General features: G+C 39.1%; 1 protein-coding gene and 1 pseudogene across 8 annotated transcripts in view; both read left to right on the top strand.

Moving 5' to 3' along the window:
* The window catches only part of GRID2 (glutamate ionotropic receptor delta type subunit 2), a 1,377,005-nt gene that overhangs the window by 812,458 nt on the left and 539,537 nt on the right, over window positions 1-25,010 (top strand). For all 7 annotated transcript variants that reach the window (XM_079920116.1, XM_079920112.1, XM_079920110.1 and 4 more), the window contains 2 exons: window positions 4,360-4,521; window positions 23,456-23,575. In XM_079920116.1, the coding sequence (XP_079776242.1) occupies window positions 4,360-4,521; window positions 23,456-23,575 (282 nt within the window). The remainder of the gene's footprint in view (window positions 1-4,359; window positions 4,522-23,455; window positions 23,576-25,010) is intronic.
* Window positions 6,723-10,173, top strand: LOC307186070 (DNA replication licensing factor MCM4-like; annotated as a pseudogene). The gene is made up of 2 exons: window positions 6,723-6,833; window positions 7,793-10,173. The product of its transcript is annotated as a DNA replication licensing factor MCM4-like (transcript).

Raw genomic sequence — 25,010 nt, 5'->3', positions numbered from 1 at the left:
TTTTAGCTAGAAACAGAGTTTTTAGCAATATATGAAGCAAGAAAGAAGTGAACCATTTACTGCTTGGTGAAACTAATGTTAGCTTGGCTGCCAATGGAGGGAAAATAGAAATATTCAAATCCTTTTGCTTCTGTTTTCTCCATCTAGGAAAACAGTGTCCTCAAATTGGAAAGATTAAAGTCATTAAAAGAAAAGTAAACCGCTGGTTTAGAAGGAGCAGGGGTTTGCAGATCGTTAGAGTATACCTTGCTCCTCTAAAATGAGGCCTGAGAAATAATTGCTCAGAGCAGTAAATAAACCAGTAGATATGATCACAATATTGCAACTTAGAAAAGTACTTGAGAAGAGAACCCAAGTACAAGACATTGGTAATTATCCCAGTTTTCAAAAGGAAGGAAAATGATCTGACAACCAGAGTTTAATATACTAAAATTAATATTTGGATAAATTGTAGACTATATTATTAAATATATGGTTTGGGGAACTTCAAATAAGGTAATAGGACTTCCTTAAGAGCAAGCACTGCCAGACTAAGTCCTACTTAATATTTTTTTTAGATTGGGAGAATGTCATAAATCTATTTATTGTATATTGATTTTAATGCAGTGTTTGACAAATTTCCTTATGAAATCCTTATGGGAAGACATTAAAAAGTCTAAATAAGTTGATGTCATTCAAACATTTTCACCAAAGCCTCCTAAGAAGAGAAGATGGTAAACACTCTGGCTTCAGATTTTTTTAAAAGTTCAAAATGTATTAAAGTTTCATTATTATCTTTAAAAGTTATAAAACATATGCGTTTCTTTGAAATTAAAAGTAATATTTCAAATAATTTATCAGTTAAATTACTTTGTTTTCTCTCCAAATTGATAAGCAAAATTGATAAGCATAGAACATGCCCCAGATGTATTCTGTAGCTTTGAGTATCTTTAATACCTACAACTTTTCACCAGAGCTTCTCTTACCCTCAATTTGAGAAATATGGAACTAGAGGAATATTCAAACCATGCTGATAAATATTCTACTCTTGAAGTGCAAGGAATTCTCTGTGGTCACCCAAAGAGTCTGTCCTTGGACCTAATATTTTCAAAATGTTTATAACTACACAAATGAAATGAATGAAGTATGCCTCTCAGATTTGTAAATGACATAAAGCTAGGAGAGAAAGCTTACATTGTGTTACATCATCAAGATTCAAGTTGTTAATATTCACTGAGTAATATGCCTAAAAATTGAAATATGACAGAGATAAAGTATAGGTTCAAAGTCGATTACAGACAGTCTAGATGGATGAGAACTGGTTTGACAGTTTAAGGCTGTTAAGACGAAGGCAAACTTGACTTGAGTATAGCAGAAGTCATATTTGCTCCAAGCCACTCTAATGTAATCTTGGTCTCTATGTCAGAAGCATTTTGCTAAGATCAAGAGAGACAGCGTCTTGTACTACTTTCTCCTAGTCAGCTCACATCTGCAATAATGTGTTAGTTCTGGGTACTAAACTTTTGACAGAAACACTGAAAAATAAGAGAAGGACAGAGGAAGAATGCGGAGATGATGAGCAGCCTAGAAGTAATACCAGATGATAAACAACTGAAGGAAAGAGGATGTTTCAGGGCAAGACAAAGGAGGTGTCAGATATCGAAAGGTTGGCATGTAGAGGAGGTTGGTGCCCATGGTCAGTGAAGTCAGAAAACAAGTGTAGTAACAGTAGGTAGAGAAAAATGATTGGTCGACTGGTGGGATACTGGAGTTTAAGATGTTAGAGGAGTTGTTCATTTGGGTCTAGTAAATAGTCATTTGTGTTGGTCATGGCCAGAGTAGAAGTGAAGGTCATCTGTGTAGAAATTGAAGTGACCTTTTTTAAATATAAGGAGGCAGTTTGGGATCACTGTGAGGGAGGAGTCGTGAATAAAGAGTGACCAAGAGGTTAGTAGGTGCTGGCAGAAAGGTGCTGTGACGTGTGGCATAGAAACGAACACGAACCTCAAAAGAGAATAGGTACTTGCCTGAGAAAGAAGTAAAAGAAGGGGTAATAGAAAACTCAGAGAATGTCATCACTCCCTTTTGATCCTGCAGTTTAGGTAGTGGGGAAATGAGGAGAGGTAGTCATTTGTTGAAAACACCTGTCACATACCGAGTACAAGGCACTCAGCTTTAAGCCTGTCATGGATGCTAAAGCGCGTGCTTTATGGTGTGCAAAGGAGACTGTGCCACAAGAAGTGTCAGGTTTGGATGGAAGCCAGGTTGGCAGGTCTCTCTTATCTTGACTTCTGTTAAACCTACCTGATGTTAAACTTGGCTTTCTTTGACTTCTTTTCCTTGACAACAGTGTATGAAAAACCAAATATATGCTAGGCTCTAGGCTAAGTCAAAAGGAAATAAAAAATAAGGGAAACAAAAGTAAAAAGGGGAAACAATATGAGCCCTTGTCCAGAAAGCACCCATATTCTAGTGTGAAAAGCAGAGTTTAAAAAATCTTAGCATTATGATATGCTTCGATAGGGGTATGCGCCAAGTGGTATGGGAGATAAAATGAGGACTGCCCACCTAGACTGGGAGTGGGGAGAATCCTGAGAAGTTGTCAGGATAGGATTCACCCAGCTTGTGACCCATGAATTGAATACGAGAGGAAGTTAACTAGATGGAGAAAGATAAAGAGACATCAAAGGACGCTCCCACAACTGTCTCATCTACACACTTAAAGAAATCAGTCAGAGGGTGAAACAAAATAAAGCTAGGTTGCTAAGAACAAGCGAGTTGGAGGCAGTGGTGCAGGAGAGGTCAGAAAAGGCCAGATTATTGCATATTATTGAGAAATCATCAAAAGATTTGCTCTGGATTTTTGGGTACAGCTCACTCATCCATCATGTTTCGTCTAGGTTTACCTTCGGGGTCTTCGTAGTCTAATTCAGATGAAGTTTGATTCATCAGGTACTTTTAACATCAAGTCTCACTCTTCGTTCATTGCCAATCGCACCATCCCTCCTGGTCCCTCTAGTAATTACCTGGTGGCTGGGTAGCGGGGTAGGGGGTGGTGAGAATGAGAATATCCTATCCTAATATTTCCTTATAAAGAACAAACTGGAATTTCACTTAGTGCATAAGAGTGTTCAAAGTCTGTTTAAAGAAAGGTCTACAAGCACGAGTGGATTTACCTAGTTTTGAAAGAAAACTCAAAAGGCACTGTTAGGAACTGCTTATTAACAGTTGTTCCTAGTATCAAACTTTCAGCATCCTAATAGTTGAAGCTTAGTACCATGCTGTGTTGTGGACAGAAAATTTCATAAGATTCCTTCATGATTAATTATAAGGAAAGGGTAATCAAAGTACTGTCCCCTTTATTTGCAGGAAAAAAATGTGATAACAAGATTTAAAAATCTGAGAAAATTGCTTAAAATGGATTTAATTTTTATAGCTGAGTTCTTATTTTTTAATTTTCTATTAGAGTTTTCCTTCAAAGAGGAAATAATATAACATTGTTATATTATTTAACCTCTGTTATTGACCTTGGATATCTCTTGGTGTCTGTATTTTTAAAATATTGTTTATAATTTATTTGAATAATAAACACCATCGGTAATTAACAATGAGGATACTGGTTCTGGCAAGACTTAAGTGTAAGAGTGCAATACAGCTTATCAAACATGTGTATAATTCATTTTAAATCTGTATAGAGGGAAGATAACATGATTACATTAGAAGAAGAAAGAGTTAATGTAAACACACATTCACAGTGAATAGCTTATGATATTTGTCATGTTAATTAATTGCAATGCACATTTATATTATTTTGTATAGACCCTTGATCATTGTAATGTTTATGAATGGTGCTGTTTCCTCTCGCTTTTTTCATTACTTTATCTCCAGAGGCACAAATGTACAGGCAGATGTCTGCTTCCTTTTTTTTTTTGCACCTATGACACTCATCTTCTATGTAAGATCAAGTTGATATTTCTCCGTCTGAATAACCAGAATGCAAAAACTTGACATATTCAGAAAACGTATTGTTCAGTTTGCCCTTCCAGTCTTAAGCCCTTAGATCCTTACCTCCTCAGAAAGAAATAAGGACTACTGATTTTCTAAGGTCTGACACTAACAGCCTGGCTCTGTCGAAACTTCTCTTTTTTATCTTCTCTTTCTCAACTAAATAAGCTGAAAAAGCAATTGGGGCATACAATCAGACAAGACTTCATTCTCAATAACAAAATTGTCCAGGAAATGAAAAAAGAAACCTTCTGCTTAATAATAACCCAGTAAACCAACTATCTGTGAACGGAAGCAACTGAGCTGATGACTTTCTCCTTGTTCTTGATGGTTGGCATCAATGATTCTAATGATTACTGTCTAATGTCTTTTCAGATTTCAAACCTTTACATATATGACACGGTGCTTCTGCTTGCTAATGCTTTTCATAAGAAGCTGGAGGACCGAAAGTGGCACAGTATGGCTAGTTTGTCATGTATCAGAAAGAACTCCAAGCCCTGGCAGGGAGGGCGTTCCATGCTGGAGACCATCAAGAAGGTAATTTCTGACTAGCATTTCTTTTTTTTTTTATTTTTTATTTATTCATCCATTAGTTTTTTGTGTTGTTGTTGTTAATTTTATATTTTTAATGAAGTATAGTTGATTACAGTATTGTGCCAGTCTCTGCTGTACAGCAAGGTGACTCTTATACACATATAGACATTCTTTTTTAATATTCTTTTCCATTATGGTTTATCACAGGATATTGAATATAGTTCCCTGTGCTAAACAATAGCATCTTACTGTTTACCCATCCTATATATAATAGTTTACATCTGCTAATCCCAAACTCCCAATCCATCCCTCCACCACACCCCCTCCCCCTTGGCAACCGCAAGTCTGACTAGCATTTCACTCTTCCTAATTTTTATGCAAGGAGGAACAAGAAGTCATTGTTTGATGAGATATCTTTTAGTAGGATTTTTTTTTCACTAATGTTGCTGCCTATTCAAAGCACAAAACACTGTAACAGGTAAATGAAATATTTAAAAAATCAAGGTCAGAAAATCATATACGTCTATGAAACAGGGAGCCCTTATTTATTTGTAAGGAAATTTTATGCAGGTAAAAAATTAGTTGTTGAAATATTTTAATGTACTTTCATTATATCATTAGGGTCAGAGATGCTCAAATTATTTTGGTACCTGTCACAAAATACAAAAAGTTATTTATTTATTTTTCTTTAAACTACACCATCCACTGAAAAAAATAAACACTAGACCTAGGTGTTTTTCAGTTAGATGATGCATGGTAAGACATTGGATGTAATGATCTTTAATTTACCTGACAACAAAAATATTCATAAACAGTTAATCTTTTACAGCATTTGTGAACTATTTGGGGTACTTGATGGCATTCTTCTTCTTCACTTTCAATGTGGTATTTAGCCTGGCTGTGACCTGCTTTGGCTCAGCTACCTGCTCCATTCGCATAATGTTGTTTAGCTCCTCTCAAAGCTATAAGCATCCTGCAGTTTATTAGCCTCTTCGTCATGTCATCCTTGCTGGCATTTTCCATTTGTCTCGCACAGCTTCTTGGATTTAAAATGAAATGATTAATAAAACAAACAAATTTCTCCTGTACCCTTTACACAAAGGAGACAGCCGTTTGGAAGTTCATATTCTTCATTTTATGCATCCTTTTTCTTTCTGCATGTGTTTGCCTTTTTCTCCTGAAATAGTTAAGAGAAATAGCTAGTCAAATGAAATATGAAGTATTTAGAAATGCCAGAGAAAAATCTAAAAATTAACATTAAAAGGGAGCTAGATGTACAAAAACCAGGAAGTAGAGGGAAAAATGTTTCAAATAGAGAAAAGCCTGGATCTTCCTCTTGGTACTGTATCCTCTTTGCAGAAGAATCACTTTAATGAGAATTTAGGCTCTTATCAACAGAGGTGCTTGAGACTTAAATGTATTGAATATATTGGCAGAGGAGGATTTTTCAACTGAAAAATTAGTAAGTCAAATCTAAGCTCAAGGTGTTGCCAAAATCCCCCAGCTCTATCTATGTAGAGAGCTGGCAGGTATGAATCCAAGGGAGATTGTTGAACATGGTTCTGATCCTGCCAATTTATTAATTCATGGTGTGTCTAGGATGCAGGAACCTGAATATATTCATTCTTCGGAAGCTGCCTCACAAAGACAGAATAATTGTTTGGGAGGTTGCTTAGGAGATATTTATTTAGTGAAAGTATCAGTAGGAGGGAAAGAGAGACACTATAATATGTAGGTATTTCTTATGGAGCAATTCAATGTGTAAAATGTTGTTAAATTTATAATCAAAACAATGATTTCATATGATAATTATGAAATTTTATTTTGGGAGAATATTTGCATATCTCCTGTAAACTTTCAACCCGGTGGCACTTTTTAAAGGAATATATCCATTCTGTGTATCTAGAGACAATTTGAATGCTATGTTTGATTGCAAATGTTCTATTTCATTATTTTTTTCTCACATTTCAAATTGCCCTTAAAAACGGAGTTAAGTTTTTCCCATCATATTACTTTGCCTCCTCTCAGTGTCTTGGTTATCCCATTTGGATGTCCAGGCTGATGACACTTCACAAAACAAGAGAATTTGAGAAAAAGTGTGCTACTCACTCAGGGACTCCTGGGGAAAGCAGAGTGGGCCCATGCAGGCCCAGGCTGGCTTGAGCAAAGCACTGTGAATGGGCTGGGCATTTCAGTGGTTAGGGATGGGGCTAAGAAAAGTTCCCATTTATGTGGGCTGGAGATTTTTGAGGCTTAAATTTCCCAGGGGTGTTAAAGAAGGAGGTGCAGGATGGGCTTTCTTAATCAGCCTGTCCGTATGTGGAGCCAAATAAGAAAGGAAAAGCAAGGCTTAAAAAGAAGTCAGGGGCTTCCCTGGTGGCGCAGTGGTTGAGAGTCCACCTGCCGATGCAGGGGACACGGGTTCGTGCCCCGGTCCGGGAAGATCCCACATGCCACGGAGCGGCTGGGCCCGTGAGCCATGGCCGCTGAGCCTGCACGTCCGGAGCCTGCGCTCCGCAACGGCAGAGGCCACAGCAGTGAGAGGTCCGCGTACCGCAAAAAAAAAAAAAAGTCAGCAGCCAGACCTCACAAATGAGGTCAGGCTCTTTATTACAATGTGAATATTCTAGTGATAAAATTCTTAATTACATTCAAGTAACCACTGCGTGCCTATATTCTGAGCATGCTCTATACACTTTACAAAGCCTATGTACTAATGCAAGGAGTACAAAGAATTGATGTCCATGAATGGACATGGTATCTATCTATATAGTTATCTTTTTATAACCCTCAGAAAAGATTTAGAGTATTCTTCATACATGTTTTCATTGTATTTATTCCTGAAATTTTGTAGGGTTTTGAGTATGCGCATCTGTGCGTGTATACATGTGTTTGTGCACACTATCATGAATAGGATATGTTTCCACTATATTTTTGAACTAGTCATTGTAGGTACATGAGGAAGTTATTGGTGTTTGATACATTTTGTGACTGACCTGATCAACTTGTTACTAAACTCCAGATTCTTACTTCTTTCTTTGTAGTTTATTCCCATGTGTTTTTCAAGTAGATATTGATATCATCTTCAAAAAATTGTCATCACTTAATTGTAATACTTTATATCTTTTTAAACCTTTAAAAAAATTTTCTTGGGGCATCTGGGAGCACAACCTGCCAGGTGCATCTGGAGCCCTGTGGGCTTTGGAGGCGGCCAACTTCCCCTGCTGCAAATGAGAAAGCCAGGGCACCTCCATGTCAGAGACGATGAGGCCAGGATTCTACCTCTACGGGAAAGCTGCAGATGATGCTGACCGGGCCTGGAGCTGACCTGCAGAGCCCCGCTGCACCGGACACATTATTATCCAGCTCTCCTGTGATGCATTCTTCAGTGATTCCTCTTGATTTTGTTGTCAGTTCACCACTGACATGTGGCACTCTCAGCTCTTGGATAGAGAGAACTCCAAGCAGTGCTGTTAGGGGCACACCCATGAGGCAGAGGCCTGACCTGGGTTCTGCACAAAACGTTCTGCAGGTGGATTTCCAGTATGGGCCAGTAATAGAAGATAGAGTGGCCAGTGAGCAGTTTCTAGGCCAAAAACTTCTGATTTGAGGAACAGATGTAAATATGGAAACCTGCAAAACAAATTTGCAGAGATTTTATTGACTCTCTGGCTTAAAGAAGAAGAAAATACTGCCGTAGATATTGCTGAGCCTCCGTACATGCAGTTACTTGGAAAAACTAATATTATTGGGAAGCCATTTTTAAATGTAAACTGTGAACACATAAAATCATTTGACAAACATCTGAATAGACAGTTCATCTGCTTCCCACTGGAAGTTATCCTGACTTTTAATATGACTCTTGATGAGATCTTTGACAGTTAACTGACTCAATCTTAGAACATCAGATACGATAGGACCATTCAGTGTATTGGAGATGAAGAATATGAGAAACCTGAATCCAGAAGACGTCAGTCAGCTCATCACCATCAACGTGATGATGATCAGGGTGTCCCAGCTGATTCCAGAGATGCGTGGGGCCTTCTTCCAGTGCCAGGTGTGCCCTCCTAGTGGAGATGGACCTTGTCAGAGTATGGGCATGCTGCCATACCGCCCACAGTGTGGTGCTGACCCAGGACTGCTTGTCACGTTCTCTGATAAACAGATGATCAAACTCCAAGAGTCTCCTGAAAATATGCCTGCAGGGCAGATGCCTCATGCTGTCGTCCTTTTACTCACAATGACATTGTTGACAAGATTCATCTTGGGGACAGAGTGAATATCACAGGCATTTATCCAGCTGTTCCTATTGAATCAGCCCAATGGTGAGTAATGTGAAGTCTGTCTACAGAACCCTCATTGATGTCATTCATTATCAGAAAATGGATGCAAAATGTCTGCACAAAGGAGATGAAGAAGTAAAACAAACTTTTTTTCAGAGAAGCATGTGGAATTACTTAAGAAACTTTCCAGAAAACCAGACATTTATGAGAGACTTGCTTCAGCCTCAGGTCCAAGCACTTAAGAACAGGAAGATTTCAAAAAGGGAAACTTGCTTCAGATTTTCTGGGGAACAGGGAAGGATTTTAGTCAAACAGGAAAAGGCAGATTTCATGCTGAGATCAACATCCTGCTGTGCAGTGACCCTGGGACCAGCAAGTCCCAGCTCCTGCAATGTGTATACAACCTGGTACCCTGGGACCAGTATGCACCTGGGAAGGGCTTCAGTGCAGTCAGCCTAACAGTATATGTGAAAGACCCCAAAAGGAGGCAGCTGGTCCTGCAGACTGGTGCCCTTATCCTTAGTGACAGTGGCATCTACTGTATTGATACTTGAAAAGATGAATCAAAGTACAAGACCAGTGTTGCTTGAAGCCAGGGAACAGCTAACTCTCCTTACCACAATGGCTGGGGTTATTTGCAAGCTCAATGCGTGCACATGTGTCCTGACAGCAGCAAATTCTATTGAGTCTTAGTGTAACGCTAATAAATACCACCTTTGAAAATATCCAGCGACTTCACACCTTATTACCCAGGTTCGGTTCCACCTTCCTCATGCTCGACCTCAGGATGAAACCTGTGGCAGGCATCTGGCTCACCACCTCGTGGCTGTGTACCGCTCGAGCAGGGAGCATGTGAAAGAGGAGTTCATGGATACGGCAGTGCTAAAGGACCGCTGTCACAGCACTGGATGCCTAGGTTGAGTCAGGAAGCCAGCCAGGCTGTCAGCAAAGCTCAAGTAGAGGAGGAATGGTTTCTGCATCCCCTCCAAAGCTGGAATCGTTAAAATGGCTTAGCAGAAGCCCATGCTAAAGTATGATATTCAAATAAAGTTGAAGCAAAGATACAGACCTCTATAGAGAGGCTGTAAGCAGTCTGCTACTAACCCCCAGACTGGCATTGTAGACATATCTATTCTTACTACAGGAATGAGTGCCATCTCTCCTAAATGGAAAGAAGAGTTAGCTGAAGCACTGAAAAAAACTTATTTTATCTAAGAGTAAGACATCAGCCCTAAAGCGCCCACAACTTTTTGAAGATGTTTGGGAACAATCTGACATAGCCATTACCAAAGATATATTTGACAAAGCACCATGTGCCTTGGCTGAAGATGACTTTTTGACAGTGATTGGAAAAACTGCTCGCTTGCTCTGAAGCTCTGAGTGTTCAGGTCCTCTGCACTTGGGCACTGACTTTGCTTCCATATATGTGTATGGCATATGGGCCAACAGAAAGAAATTCTTTCTCCTTTTTTTTAACATCTTTATTGGAGTATAATTACTGTAAAATGTTGTGTTAGTTTCTGCTGTAAAACAAAGTGAATCAGCTATATGTATACATACATCCCCATATCTCCTCCCTCTTGTGTCTCCCTTCCACCCTCACTATCCCACCCCTCTAGGTGGTCACAAAGCACCAGCTGATCTCCCTGAGCTACGCAGCTGCTTCCCACTAGCTATCTATTTTATATTTGGTTGTGTATATATGTAAGTGCTACTCTCTCACTTTGTCCCAGCTTACCCTTCCCCCTCCCTGTGTCCTCAAGTCCATTCTCTATGTCTGTGTCTTTATTCCTGTCCTGCCCCTAGGTTTATCAGAACCTTTTTTTTTTTTTAGATTCCATATATATGTGTTAGCATAAGATATTTGTTTTTCTCTTTCTGACTTACTTCACTCTGTAGGACAGCCTCTAGGTCCATCCACCTCACTACAAATAACTCAGTTTCGTTTCTTTTTATGTGTGAGTAATATTCCATTGTATATATGTACCACATCTTCTTTATCCATTCACCTATTGATGGACACTTAGGTGGTTTCCATGTCCTGGCTATTGTAAATAGAGCTGCAGTGAACATTGTGGTACATGACTCTTTTTGAATTATCGTTTTCTCAGGGTATGTGCCCAGTAGTGGGATTGCTGGGTCCTATGGTAGTTCTATTTTTAGTTTTTTAAGGAACCTCCATACTGTTCTCCATAGTGGCTGTATCAATTTACATTCCCACCAACAGTGCAACAGGGTTCCCTTTTCTCCACACCCTCTCCAACATTTATTGTTTGTAGATTTTTTGATGATGGCCAGTCAGACTGGTGTGAGGTGATACCTCATTGTAGTTTTGATTTGCATTTCTCTAATGATTAGGGATGTTGAACATCCTTTCATCTGTTTGTTGGCAATCTGTATATCTCCTTTGGAGAAATGTCTGTTTAGGTCTATTTAGGTCACAGCCTCCCTGGAGGGTAGCTGTGGAGAGTGACCTGTGCTTGCTCGCAGGCTTCTTGGTGGCGGCAGCAGCAGCCTTAGCATCTCATGCCCGTCTCTGGTTTCCGCGCTGTTAGCCGCGCCTCACGCCAGTCTCTGGAGCTCCTTTAAGCGGTGCTCTGAATCCCCTCTCCTCCCGCACCAGGAAACAAAGAGGCAAGAAAGTCTCTTGCCTCTTCGGCAGGTCCAGACTCTTTCCCAGACTCCCTCCCGGCTAGCCCTGGCGCACTAACCCCTTCAGGCTGTGTTCACGCCGCCAACCCCAGTCCTCTCCCTGCGCGCTCCGACCAGCCCGAGCCTCAACTCCCAGCCCTGCCCGCCCCGGCGGGTGAGCAGACAAGCTTCTCGGGCTGGTGAGTGCCGGTTGGCCCTGACCCTCTGTGCGGGAATCTCTCCTCTTTGCCATCAGCACCCGTGTTGCTGCGCTCTCCTCCGCGTCTCCGAAAGCTTCCCCCCTCCGCCACCCGCAGTCTCCGCCTGCGAAGGGGCTTCTAGTATGTGGAAACCTTTCCTCCTTCACGGCTACCTCCCACTGGTGCAGGTCCTGTCCCTATTCTTTTGTCTCTGTTTATTCTTTTTTCTTTTGCCCTACCCAGGTACGTGGGGAGTTTCTTGCCTTTTGGGAGGTCTGAGGTCTTCTGCCAGCGTTCAGTGGGTGTTCTATAGGAGTTGTTCCACATGTAAATGTATTTCTGATGTATCTGTGGGGAGGAAGGTGATCTCCACGTCTTACTCCTCTGCCACCTTGAAGGTCTCCCTCCAGTACTTTAAATATATCATGCCACTCCCTTCTGGCCTGCAACATTTCTGTAGAAAAATCAGCTGATAGCCTTATGGGGGTTCCATTGTATATGCCTCTTTGTTTTTCTCTTTCTGTCTTTAAAATTCTCTGTTTAAGTTTTGCCATTTTAATGATGATATGTCTTGGTATGCGTCTGTTTGGATACATCTTATTCAGTACCCTCTGTTCTTTCTGTACAGGATATCTGTTTCTTTCTTCAAGTTTGGGAAGTTTCCAGCCATAGTTTCATCAAATACATTTTCAACCCCTTCTCTTTCTCTTCTTCTGGGACCTCTATAATGCAAATGTTGGTACACTCAATGTTATCTCAGAGATCTCTTAAACTATTTTAATTTTTAAATTTGTTTTTCTTTTCACTGTTCTGATCAAGTGATTTCCATTATCTAACTTCCAGATTACTTATGCTTTCTTCTGTATTACTTAGTCTTGTATACATTCCTTTTAGTGTGTTTTTCATTTCAGTTATTTTATTCTTCAGTTCGGATTGGTTCTTTTTTATATTTTCTAGTTCCTTGTTAAAATTCTGTGTTCTTCTACTCTTTTCCCTAATTCAGTTAGCATTCTTGTCATTAATGCTTTAAATACTTTATCTGGTAAATTGTTTATTTCTGTTTTATTATGTATTTTTGAGGGGTTTTCTCTTGCTCTTTCAATTGAGACCAATTCCTCTGTCTTCTCATTTGCTTAACTTTCTCTGTCTCTATGAATTGAGGGGAAACAGTTACCTGTTGCAGTCTTCAAGGAGTGTCCTTACATGGGAGCATCCATGTATAGTCTGTGTGTGCCCAGTGCCTTTGGTGGGAGAGCTGGATTTGACATGAATGCAAGTCACATTTTTCCTCATGGTGTGCTGGTAGCTATCAGCTGCCAGTGACTATTGCCTACCGATTGGGGATGGGGTCAGATCCAAAGTTGCTGGAACAGAAGCCCTGAAATTTGGGTACAAGGTGGCTCCATTCCCTTCAAGTATGTGCTCTCCCCTCTCTCAGCTTTGGCACCCCTGCCCCAGAGGAGAGCAGTGCTGGAGCAATAGGGGCCCATGTGGGCTCTCAGCTCATGATGGGGCATGGGCTGCAGAAGGTTGGCTGTAGGCAGAGGTCCAGGCTGTCTCTGGTGTGCTGCCTGTGTAGTGCCAGCAATGGCTGCCCCCTCCCTGCCCAGATGCTGCCCCAGATCTGAGTCGCCTCTGTGTTCCAAGGTCTACCACTTTCCTCGGTCTTGGCAGCCCTATATCCAGTGCAGAGCTGTGACATGAAATAAGCAAGGCTGGAACAATCGAGAGGCTCAGGCTGGGGCAGATGCTAGGCTGGTCGCAGAAAACCCGGCAGCCACTAGTGTGGTCTCACTCTGCCCTCTCCACGCTGCCTCAGGAGCAAGCCAGAGGATGCACACTCTTCACGAGCTGAGTTCAGGCTTCCCACAGCCCCCCTGTTAGTCTCAGTAGCCCTCCAACCAGCCAAGGGGGCTTTTCTGCCCTTTGTCAGACCTCAGGCCTGTGGAGCCCAATATGTGACTTGAACTGCCCATGCCCCAGGGAGGATGTCTGCCCATGTAACCTCCCTTTTCCTCTGAGTCCCCTCTCACGGTCACAGGTCCTAACCTGATAATTTCTCTGCTCTTCTACCCAATTACATGTGAAATCTTTCTTATAGCCTTGGTTGTATCTGAGTCTTTCTACCATTTTCCAGTTAGTTTTCAGTGAGAATAGTCCCACATGTAAATGTATTTTTGATGTGTTCGTGGGGAGAGGTGACTTCTATATCTTCTTATTCCTTTGTCTTGATTGATCTCCCCTTGTTGATTTTTTTTTAAATTGTATACTTAGAGTAATATAAATATATTACTTTGCTTTTCGTGTTAAGCACTATGTACCATTTAGAATTATAAACCTGAAGGACAGAGTGAACATTTAGGAAAACATAATGTGTCTTACTAGAAACAGTATTGACTTGGAATATAAGATAGCCTTTTGACAAAAATGTGTGCAAATAAACTTTTTGCCACAAGAGCTTTGAAAATATAGTCAATGACCTTGGAATAGTCTTCTTGTGGACTCTTCAGTGTATCCTCAAATTCAGGGCATTTGAATCATAAAGTGGGTAAAATGGTGTCAATTTTAATTTAATTTAGTTCCACATACATTTTTTGAGCAATCACTGTGATATGCATGTGTTATATTGGACACGCAGCTTACGTCGTCTAGAGGAAAATGTATGAGGCACAAGAAGGAGGCTTCAATTCAGGTTCCTCAAATAACTAGTTGTCTGGGCCTCAGTTTCTTATTCTCTGAGATGTAGACAGCATGACCAAAATGTTAGTAGTTTCTTATTTCCTGCTCAGTTTGCTTCAAGTTTCTATTATGAATGAATATTTGAGTATATATGTATATTTGTAAATATGTATGTATATATCTGTATGCACATACACACACATATAAATGTTATATGGCAACTCAAGTTTTCCTAAACATTTTACACAAATTAAGTTTTATGTTTTTATTCCTTTTTATTTTTTGGCATAGTGTATTCTAGTATTTATCTACAAATTATATTTCTTTTCTGGGTATAAAATGTAGTATCTTCTTTCTCTCAGGGATTTTTCTCACTGAAATTAACTTATGAAACATGAGGGCATCAGGGCACACTGCTGAGTCAGGCGTCTCCCAGTGTGTTCACAGTCTTGCTGGGCTTATGTTTATTTAACGGGGTATCCTTAATTACCAAGCATGTTTGCAGGTTGCAAGGAACCTAGGAATATGTATAAGGAAATTAGACAAGTGTCATTAATATTTGATCTATATGATCTTCCAAAAGTATCTCTCAGTTACTTTGCAGTTTCAAATATAGGGATAAATCCTTCTGCCTCATAAAGAGAGTGAAACAAATACTTAGGAAATTTTCTTTCTTCTTTTTTCCATCTTATCCTATCCGTAAGGGAACATCAAACTTCTGCCTTTTCAGGAACTGATTATCCAGTGGTAAATTATTCCTGACCTTTGATCTACTCTTTTTATTTTTCTTCTCTTCTTCTTTTCATATTTGATACCCACTGGTATTTCTATACAGAGTGTGTAGGATGAAATCTAAACCAATTTACATGGTATTTTTCAAAAGGTTTACTCTGGAGGCAATTATTACTGTCAATTTAATGGACATTTAAAAACTATATGTGTTATTCATACTATCAATGTCCCATTAGCTTATTTTAAATGTTTAGAATCAGCTGTATCAAGAGATTTTTTTAAAAACTGCAACTATGCATGCACAAAGATAATGACTGCTCATCACCACCTGGCCAGCACACATTTTTACCAAGGCTCTGATTTCAACGTTGAGCTGAGGATAGATGAAAACAAAAAAAAGCTCAAACACATGGGAATATTTTTAGGCAAGCAAATATCAGAGAGGTTAAGTCTGAGACAGATAAGAAGGGGCTTCAGTTAAAGGGTTTAGTTGCTTGAAATACTGACCTCTCAAGCACCCTTTATATCCACGTGAGAGAAGATTTTACTAATTACACAGGCTAACAGCTCATTAAGAATACAGCATAGGGGGAGATCTTCAAGATGGCGGAAGAGTAAGACGTGGAGATCACCTTCCTCCCCACAAATACATCAGAAATACATCTACACGTGGAACATCTCCTACAGAACACCTACTGAATGCTGGCAGAAGACCTCAGACCTCCCAAAAGGCAAGAAACTCCCCACGTACCTGGGTAGGGCAAAAGAAAAAAAGAATAAACAGAGACAAAAGAATAGGGACGGGACCGCACCAGTGGGAGGGAGCTGTGAAGGAGGAAACATTTCCACACACTAGGAAGCTCCTTCGCGGGCGAAGTCTGCGAGTGGCAGAGGGGGGAAGCTTCGGAGCCGCGGAGGAGAGCGCAGCCACAGACAGGGGTGCGGAGGGCAAAGCGGAGAGATTCCCGCACAAAGGATCAGGGCCGACCGGCACTCACCAGGCCTAGAGGCTTGTCTGCTCACCGGCGGGGCGGGCAGGGCTGGGAGCTGAGGCTCCGGCTATGGTCGGAGCGCAGGGAGAGGACTGGGGTTGGCGGCGTGAACACAGCCTGCAGGGGGTTAGTGCGCCACGGCTAGCCGGGAGGGAGTCCGGGGAAAAGTCTGGACCTGCTGAAGAGGCAAGAGACTTTTTCTTGCCTCTTTGTTTCCTGGTGCGGGAGGAGAGGGGATTCAGAGCGCCGCTTAAAGGAGCTCCAGAGATGGGCGTGAGCTGCGCCTATCAGCGCGGACACCAGAGACGGGCATGAGACGCTAAGGCTGCTGCTGCTGCTGCCACCAAGAAGCCTGTGTGCGAGCACAGGTCACTACCCACACCTCCCCTCCCGGGAGCCTGTGCAGCCTGCCACTGCCAGGGTCCCGGGATACAGGGACAACTTCCCCCGGAGAATGCACGGCGCGCCTCAAGCTGGTGCAACGTCATGCTGGCCTCTGCCGCCGCAGGCTCGCCAGGCACTCCGTGCCCCTCCCTTCCCCCGGGCCTGAGTGAGCCAGAGCCCTCGAATCAGCGGCTCCTTTAACCCCATCCTGTCTGAGCCAAGAACAGACGCCCTCAGGCGACCTACACGCAGAGACGGGGCCAAATCCAAAGCTGAACCCCGGGAGCTGTGAGAACAAAGAAGAGAAAGGGAAATCTCTCCCAGCAGCCTCAGGAGCAGTGGAGAAAAACTCCACAATCAACTTGATGTACCTGCAAATGTGGAATACCTGAATAGACAACGAATCAGACCAAATTGAGGAGGTGGACTGTGGGAGCAACGATATATATTTTTTTTTCCTCTTTCTCTTTTTGTGAGTGTGTATGTGTATGCGTCTTTGTGTGATTTTCTCTGTGTAGCTTTGCTTTTACCATTTGTCCTATGGATCTGTTTATTTATTATTATTATTTTTAGTATAGTTTTAACGCTTGTTATCATTGGTGGATTCGTTTTTTGGTTTGGTTGCTCTCCTCTTTCTTTTTTTCTTGTCTTTACTAGTTTTTAATTTTTTTATTTTTAATAATTATTTTTTATTTTAATAACTTTATTTTATTTTATTTTTCTTTCTTTCTTTCTTTTTTTCTCCCTTTTATTCTGAACCGTGTCGCTGACAGGGTCTTGGTGCTCCAGCTGGGTGTCAGACCTGTACCTCTGAGGTAGGAGAGCCGAGTTCCGGACATTGGTCCACCAGAGACTTCCCGGCTCCACATAATATCAAATGACGAAAGCTCTCCCAGAGATCTCCATCTCAACGCTAAGACCCAGCTCCACTCAATGACCAGCAAGCTACCGTGCTGGACACCCTGTGCCAAACAACTAGCAAGACAGGAAAAAAAAAACACCCATTAGCGGAGAGGCTGCCTAAAATCATAATAAGGTCACAGACACCCCGAAACACAACACCAGATGCAGTCCTGCCGAAAGACAAGATCCAGCCTCATCCACCAGAATGAAATCAAATGAAAATAAGGAAAACACATGCTTTAAATGATACATTAAACAAGATGGACTTAATTGATATTTATAGGACATTCCATCCAAAAACAACAGAATACACTTTCTTCTCAAGTGCTCATGGAACATTCTCCAGGATAGATCATATCTTGGGTCACAAATCAAGTGCTGGTAAATTTAAGAAAATTGAAATTGTATCAAGTATCTTTTCCAACCACAACACTATAAGACTAGATATCAATTACAGGAAATAATCTGTAAAAAATACAAACACATGGAGGCTAAACAATACACTACTTAATAACCAAGAGATCACTGAAGAAATCAAAGAGGAAATAAAAAACTACCTAGAAACAAATGACAATGAAAGCACGATGACCCAAACCCTATGGGATGCAGCAAAAGCAGTTCTAAGAGGGAAGTATATAGGAATACCATCCTACCTCAAGAAACATCTCAAAAAAGCAACCTAACTTTACATAGAAAGCAGTTAGAGAAAGAAGAACAAAGATACCCCCAGAGTTAGCAGCAGGAAAGAAATCATAAGATCAGATCAGAAATAAATGACAAAGAAATGAAGGAAACAGTAGCAAAGATCAATAAAACTAAAACCTGGTTCTTTGAGAAGATAAACAAAATTGATAAACCGTTAGCTACACGCATCAAGAAAAAAAGGGAGGAGACTCAAATCAATAGAATTAGAAATGAAAAAGAAGTAACAACTGACACTGCAGAAATAAAAAGGATCATGAGAGATTACTACAAGCAACTAAATGCCAATAAAATGGACAACCTGGAAGAAATGGACAAATTCTTAGAAATGCACAACCTGCCAAGACTGAATCAGGAAGAAATAGAAAATATGAACAGACCAATCACGAGCCCTGAAATTGAAACTGATTAAAAATATTGCAGCAAACAAAAGCCCAGGACCAGATGGCTTCACAGGTGAATTCTGTCAACATTTAGAGAAGAGTTAACATCTATCCTTCTCAAGCTCTTCCAAAATAGAGCAGAGGGAGGAACACTCCCAAACTCATTCTACAAGGCCACCATCACCCTGATACCAAAACCAGACAAGGATGTCACAAAAAACAGAAAACTACAGACCAATATCACTGTTAATCATAGATGGAAAAATCCTCAACAAAATACTAGCAAACAGAATCAAACAGTACACTAAAAGGATCATATACCATGATCTAGTGGGTTTTATCCCAGGAATGCAAGGATTCTTCAATATACTCAAATCAATCAATGTAATGCACCATATTAACAAATTGAAGAATAAAAAGCATATGATCATCTCAAGTGATGCAGAAAAAGTTTTCAAAAAATTCAACACCAATTTATGATAAAAACCCTCCAGAAAGTAGGCATAGAGAGAACTTACCTCAAAATAAAGTCTGTATATGACAAACCCACAGCCAACATTGTTCTCAGTGGTGAAAAACTGAAACCATTTCCTCTAAAATCAAGAACAAGACAAGGTTGCCCACTCTCACCACTATTATTCAACATAGTTTTTTAAGTTTTAGCCACAGCAATCAGGGAAGAAAAAGAAATAAAAGAATCCAAATCGGAAAGGAAGTAAAACTCACTGTTTGCAGATGACATGATACTATACATGGAGAATCTACCAGCATAAAGACACTACCAGAAAACTACTAGAGCTAATCAATGAATTTGGTAAAGTAGCAGGATACAAAATTAATGCACAGAAATGTCTTGCCTTCCTCTATAATAATGATGAAAAATCTGAAATAGAAATTAAGGAAACACTCTCATTTACCATTGCAACAAAAAGAATAAAATACCTAGGAATAAGCCTACCTAAGGAAGCCAAAGATGTGTATGCAGAAAACTATAAGATACTGATGAAAGAAATTAAAGATAATACAAAAAGATGGAAAGATATACCATGTTCTTGGATTGGAAGAATCAACATTGTGAAAGTGACTATATAACCCAAAGCAGTCTACAGATTCAGTGCAATCCCTATCAAACTACCACTGGCATTTTTCACAGAACTAGAACAAAAAATTTCGCAATTTGTATGGAAACACAAAAGACCCCGAATAGCCAAAGCTACCTTGAGAACAAAAAAAGGAACTGGAGGAATCAGGCTCCCTGACTTCAGACTATACTACAAAGCTACAGTTATCAAGACGGTATGGTACTGGCACAAAAACAGAAAGATAGATCAATGGAACAGGATAGAAAGCCCAGAGATAAACCCACGCACATTTGGTCACCTTATTTTTGATGAAGGAGGCAAGAATATACAATGGAGAAAAGACAACCTCTTCAATAAGTGATGCTAGGAAAACTGGACAGCTACAGGTAAAAGAATGAAATTAGAACACTCCCTAACACCATACACAAAATTAAACTCAAAATAGATTAAAGACCTAAATGTAAGGCCAGACACTCTAAAACTCTTAGAGGAAAACATAGGCAGAACACTCTATAACATAAATCACAGCAAGATCCTTTTTGACCCACCTCCTAGAGAAAGGGAAATAAAAACAAAAATAAACAAACGGGACCTAATGAAACTTAAAACCTTTTGCACAGCAAAGGAAATCATAAGATGAAAAGGCAACCTTCAGAATGGGAGAAAATATTTGTAAATGAAGCAACTGACAAAGGATTAATCTCCAAAATATACAAGCAGCTCATGCAGCTCAATATCAAAAACACAAACAACCCAGTCCAAAAATGGGGAGAAGACCGAAAGTGTCATTTCTCCAAAGAAGATATACAGATTGCCAACAAACCCATGAAAGGATGCTCAACATCACTAATCATTATAGAAATGCAAATCAAAAGTACAATGAGGTATCACCTCACACTGCTGAGAGAGTGGCATGGACATGTATATACTGCCAAATGTAAATAGGTAATGGGAAGCAGCTGCATAGCACAGGGAGATCAGCTCGGTGCTTTGTGACCACCTAGAGGGGTGGGATAGGGAGGGTGGGAGGGAGACGCAAGAGGGAGGAGATATAGGGATATATGTATATGTATAGCTGATTCACTTTGTTTTAAAGCAGAAACTAACACACCATTGTAAAGCAATTATACTCCAATAAAGATGTTAAAAAATAAGAAATAGTACTAACACCTTGAAAAAAGAGAAAATACAGCATAAAGAAGATCAGTTATGAAGTCAAAAAGGTGAAAAAGAGAAGTGGAGCCACAGTAAACTAAATGCAGGTTCCCTGATTTATGGGGTTTTTTTATCATGTGCAATGTGGATTAAGTGGACTGAGTTGCTAGGTACCAGATATAAGCCAAAGAAAAGACATTGGCCCAGGGTGGCCATATGAGTATTGATGGGGAACAATAATAATAATACAGTGCCAGGCAGTCTAGTGGTTAAAGTTTAAAATTTTCAGGAGTATAGCATTTTTGCAATGTAGCAATCATATTGATACACAATATCTTTCTTTTTCCTAGAAATAAAGTACTAAGTCAGAAATGTAAGATTCTGATATAATCGGAGATATTACTGAGGTAAATGTGTAATTTTGAGGACAAGAGAAGTGCTTCTAAAAGGATTTCTTAATACCAGTAGTTTGAACTATGTGTAGTAATATAAGCTATATTTGTCAAACTCCTACAGAATTTGCCATTTAGACATATTTATGATAATAAGATCCACTGTACTTAACCCAGTCTTTAAAATCTTAAGTGAAAATTGGGTTCCTTGAGATATTAGTACTGAGTGAACGTTCAGGATCAGATTCATGTACAAGAATGAGATAGTTCACCCATATCAGACACGGGCAATTAAGAAGCACAAAGGAGAAAGAGATTATTGGAAATTCTGTATGCTCCCCCGCCCCCCAAGCCCTTTCTTCCCACATTGGACATACATGCACATTCTGTCTCCAAAAAAGATTTTGTAGGCTTACCTACAAAACAGAGAGAGCATTTACATTATGAAACATCTCCATTTTTGCCCTAGAAAGTGTAAAGCTTTAGGACATTTTGCAGGGAGCCATAAACCATTAATCCATAGATTCGGAGTTTGTTTACTACTCCAGTTAACAACTACTAATAATAATTCTTTAGGCCGGGACAAACTGCTAAGGGCTTTTATAGATAAGACTCTTCTTCCTAGTAAACATTACTAATCTCTTTACCTGGGATTCCAGTTGACAAGGGCATTAGACTCATTTACCTCCTTTTTTTTCCTCCCCCTGGGCTGCTCCCTCTACCCCCCCACACACACACATCAGAAAATGGGGGAATAGATCCTAGACCAGCTGCTTTAATAAATCTTTTTCTCCCCAAATACTAATCAATGAAATATAATTGAGTCAGATTTACAAAAACATTTTCCAAAGCCTGTAAATATTCAAGCATATAATGAAATTTTGCAACCCTTGTAAACTTTAGTTAAAAAAAAACAAAAGACGGAGAAGCATGCCTATAATTTCTAGTAGAACTAGAAACCTTCCAAAATTAGAGAATGAAATAATCATGGAGATGATGATGATGATGGTGATAGTAATTAAGCTCTGATAATTTATCAAACACTCTTCTATATTTACTTGTATTATAAGACATAATTATTTTCTGGGGTAGAGACTATTATTTTTGCCATTTAACAGATGTAAAATGGGGGCATAGAGAAATTAAATGACTTAGCCAGGTTTGTACAGCTAGTAGATTCTGATGCCATTGATCAAATCCAGGAAGTCTGACTTCAAAATCCATGCATTGACTGTTTACTCACATATGAGAAGAGCACAGATATTTCAAATTCAATATATCTTTATTAATAAAACTGGATAATAAAAGAGAAGCTATCTTATTAGAAAATAACAGTAGAGGATCAGTTTTGTTGATTATTACTGTTACAAAACTGAAATAGATTAAATATTGACATTAATGAATAGGACTAATTTGTTTGAATGGCTGTTATGAACTCAGTGTCTTGTGATGGGCTATAAGACACAGATGAAGTAGGAGATATAGCAGACAGCATAATACCTGCCAAAAAAGACTAGAGGTTGAGTTACAGGTTATGGCAAATGAGATATATTTAAGTATCAACATCACAGAGGTGATAATGGAAGCAATTTACAAACTGAGGTAATTTGTCCAAATATATGTGATTATCATGCCAAAATTCTAAGTTAGAAATACTTTAGTAGAGCATGACTCACAATGTTATTTTCATTTGTAAAATCCTAAATAATGTGAAGGCTGATAAACTAAACTGAGAAAAGAATGGTAAACAAGAAAGAGAGAAGTATTACCTATATTGCCATCTGTTGGGAAAATGAACATCTGTCATGTTGAATGAAAGATGAAGCTTGGAAATTCCCAAGGAATCACAACAGCTAGAACTACTATTTAAGATCAAAAACAGACTTCAAGACTAATTTAGATATTTTAATTTGAAAAAGATATTTAAAGGAGGAAAAACAAACCTACAATAAGTTAAAAACTATGGCTTTTAAGATTTCCAGACATAATTTTAGATTAAATTAGAAAGGAATTGTGCTGGAGAAAGAGTATTGTCAAAACTTGTTTCCAGAGTACGTTCTATGGTCTCTGGAAGTATCTTGTTTTTTCACTAATAGATCCATGCATGTCACAACATATGTAGGCAAAAATCCTAGCCTGGATTTAGTCTCAGTTCATACATGGCATTTTGAGTACAATTTGCTTCTTTGCGTCAAAATTTCATTTTCTGTAGAGTGGATGGGATTGGATTAAGTGATACTCAAGGCTACTTTCAATTGTACTCCTATTAATGCTGTGTATCTATTAAAAATATCCTGTTAATAATTGCATGCTTGAAAAAACATTTATTTTGTAGATGAAAATTGTGTTCCTAGAACTTCCTATTATTATTATTTTACATCTTCAAAAATCTTACATCAGTATCTTTTCTCTCCTTTAGGGTGGAGTTAGTGGGTTGACTGGAGAGCTAGAATTTGGAGAAAATGGAGGCAATCCCAATGTCCACTTTGAAATTCTTGGAACCAACTATGGAGAAGAGCTTGGCCGAGGTGTTCGCAAAGTAAGACCAGACACATTGATAAATTTTCTTTTTCCTATAGTAATATGGTTTTGTTTGATTGTTCTCCATGCAGTACAATCACGGTATGCATTAAAGTCTGTACTGTAGTTTGAGAGAGAAGAAGAGGGGGAAGAATTAGGCATTTAGATGACCTTACATACTTATCAGAAGTATTAATCAATAAATTGTATCTGTGCCTTAGAATAAAGGGAAAAAATTAAACCGATCATTGCCTACGGAGCTAGCATAATCTTCCATTCATTATAATACTAATTTTTATAAAGTAGTGAATTTAATATTTATGCAATGCATAGCTACTTGGTTTTTAGCTTGTAACATGCACAAAATCAGAATAAGAGCTTTGATAAATTTTATATATTAAGAGGGAAAGTTTACTATAAAATGTGACATTACAGTATTTCAGCATCTATGCCGTGTAATAAGTAGAAAAGAAAATGGTTTGCAGGACATGGACTCTTGTTTTATACTACAGATCACATGTAAGAAGTTGAGCGCCAATAAAGGATGTTTCATGAAATACTGGGCCAATAACTTTCTTAAGGAGAAATGTAAAAACCCTGGAGAAATGACTTTTCTACAGTTCTGATTTGCCATTTTTATATATTTTGGGTAGGGAAAAACCTAAGTTAATTGAGTGTGCATACAGAGTTCATAGCTATAAATCTGTAACTATAAAGTTGGCTGCATTGAAAGTAGAGTCTTCAGTAGATGTTTCTTTCCAGTGCTGAGGTGTAGGATGCAGAAAAGTTTATATAAATTGAAATTTAGAGTTATTCTAATGAGCAATATAAACCTCTTGGTAAATTTATGCTAGAGAAGTTGAAACTATCTTAATGTGTTTTTAATTGTTTTATAGTGAAACATAGCAAACATACAGAAAACTACATAAAGCACAAGGATAGTTTAGTGAATTATTGTAAAGGAAACACCCACTACTATGGTAAAGAAGTAGAACATATCAAGCATCCTAAAACCCCCATTATACTTCTTGTTGACATCCCTGACTTCCCTTTTCAGTAGTATCACTGTTAGTCTGAAATTTATGATATTAATTTGTTTACATTTTAGTATAATTTTATCACCTAAGTGTGCATCATTACATATTTGTTTTTCTGATATTTCAATTTATCAATGGACACAATATAGTATATATTCTTTCTTCTTGCTTTTTATATTCCTCGTTGTGTTTGTGTTATGCATTCTTGTTGTTACATGAAGTTGTTTAATCATTTATATTGCTGTATCATTTTTTTATGTATAAATGTGTCACAACTTGCTGTGGTCTGTTTCTGCTTTTAGGCTATCATAAGCAATGATATTATGAATATTCTTAGACGTATATCTTGGATATATTCTCTTGTACTTGTGCATGTATTTCTGTAGGATTTGTATCCAGGAGTAGAATTGCTGCAAT

The sequence above is a fragment of the Stenella coeruleoalba genome, assembly GCF_951394435.1.
Source record: "Stenella coeruleoalba genome assembly, chromosome: 4".
Lineage (NCBI taxonomy): Eukaryota > Metazoa > Chordata > Mammalia > Artiodactyla > Delphinidae > Stenella > Stenella coeruleoalba.
The sequence above is the reverse complement of the archived record's forward strand: the minus strand, read 5'-3'. Positions and strand labels throughout refer to the sequence as shown.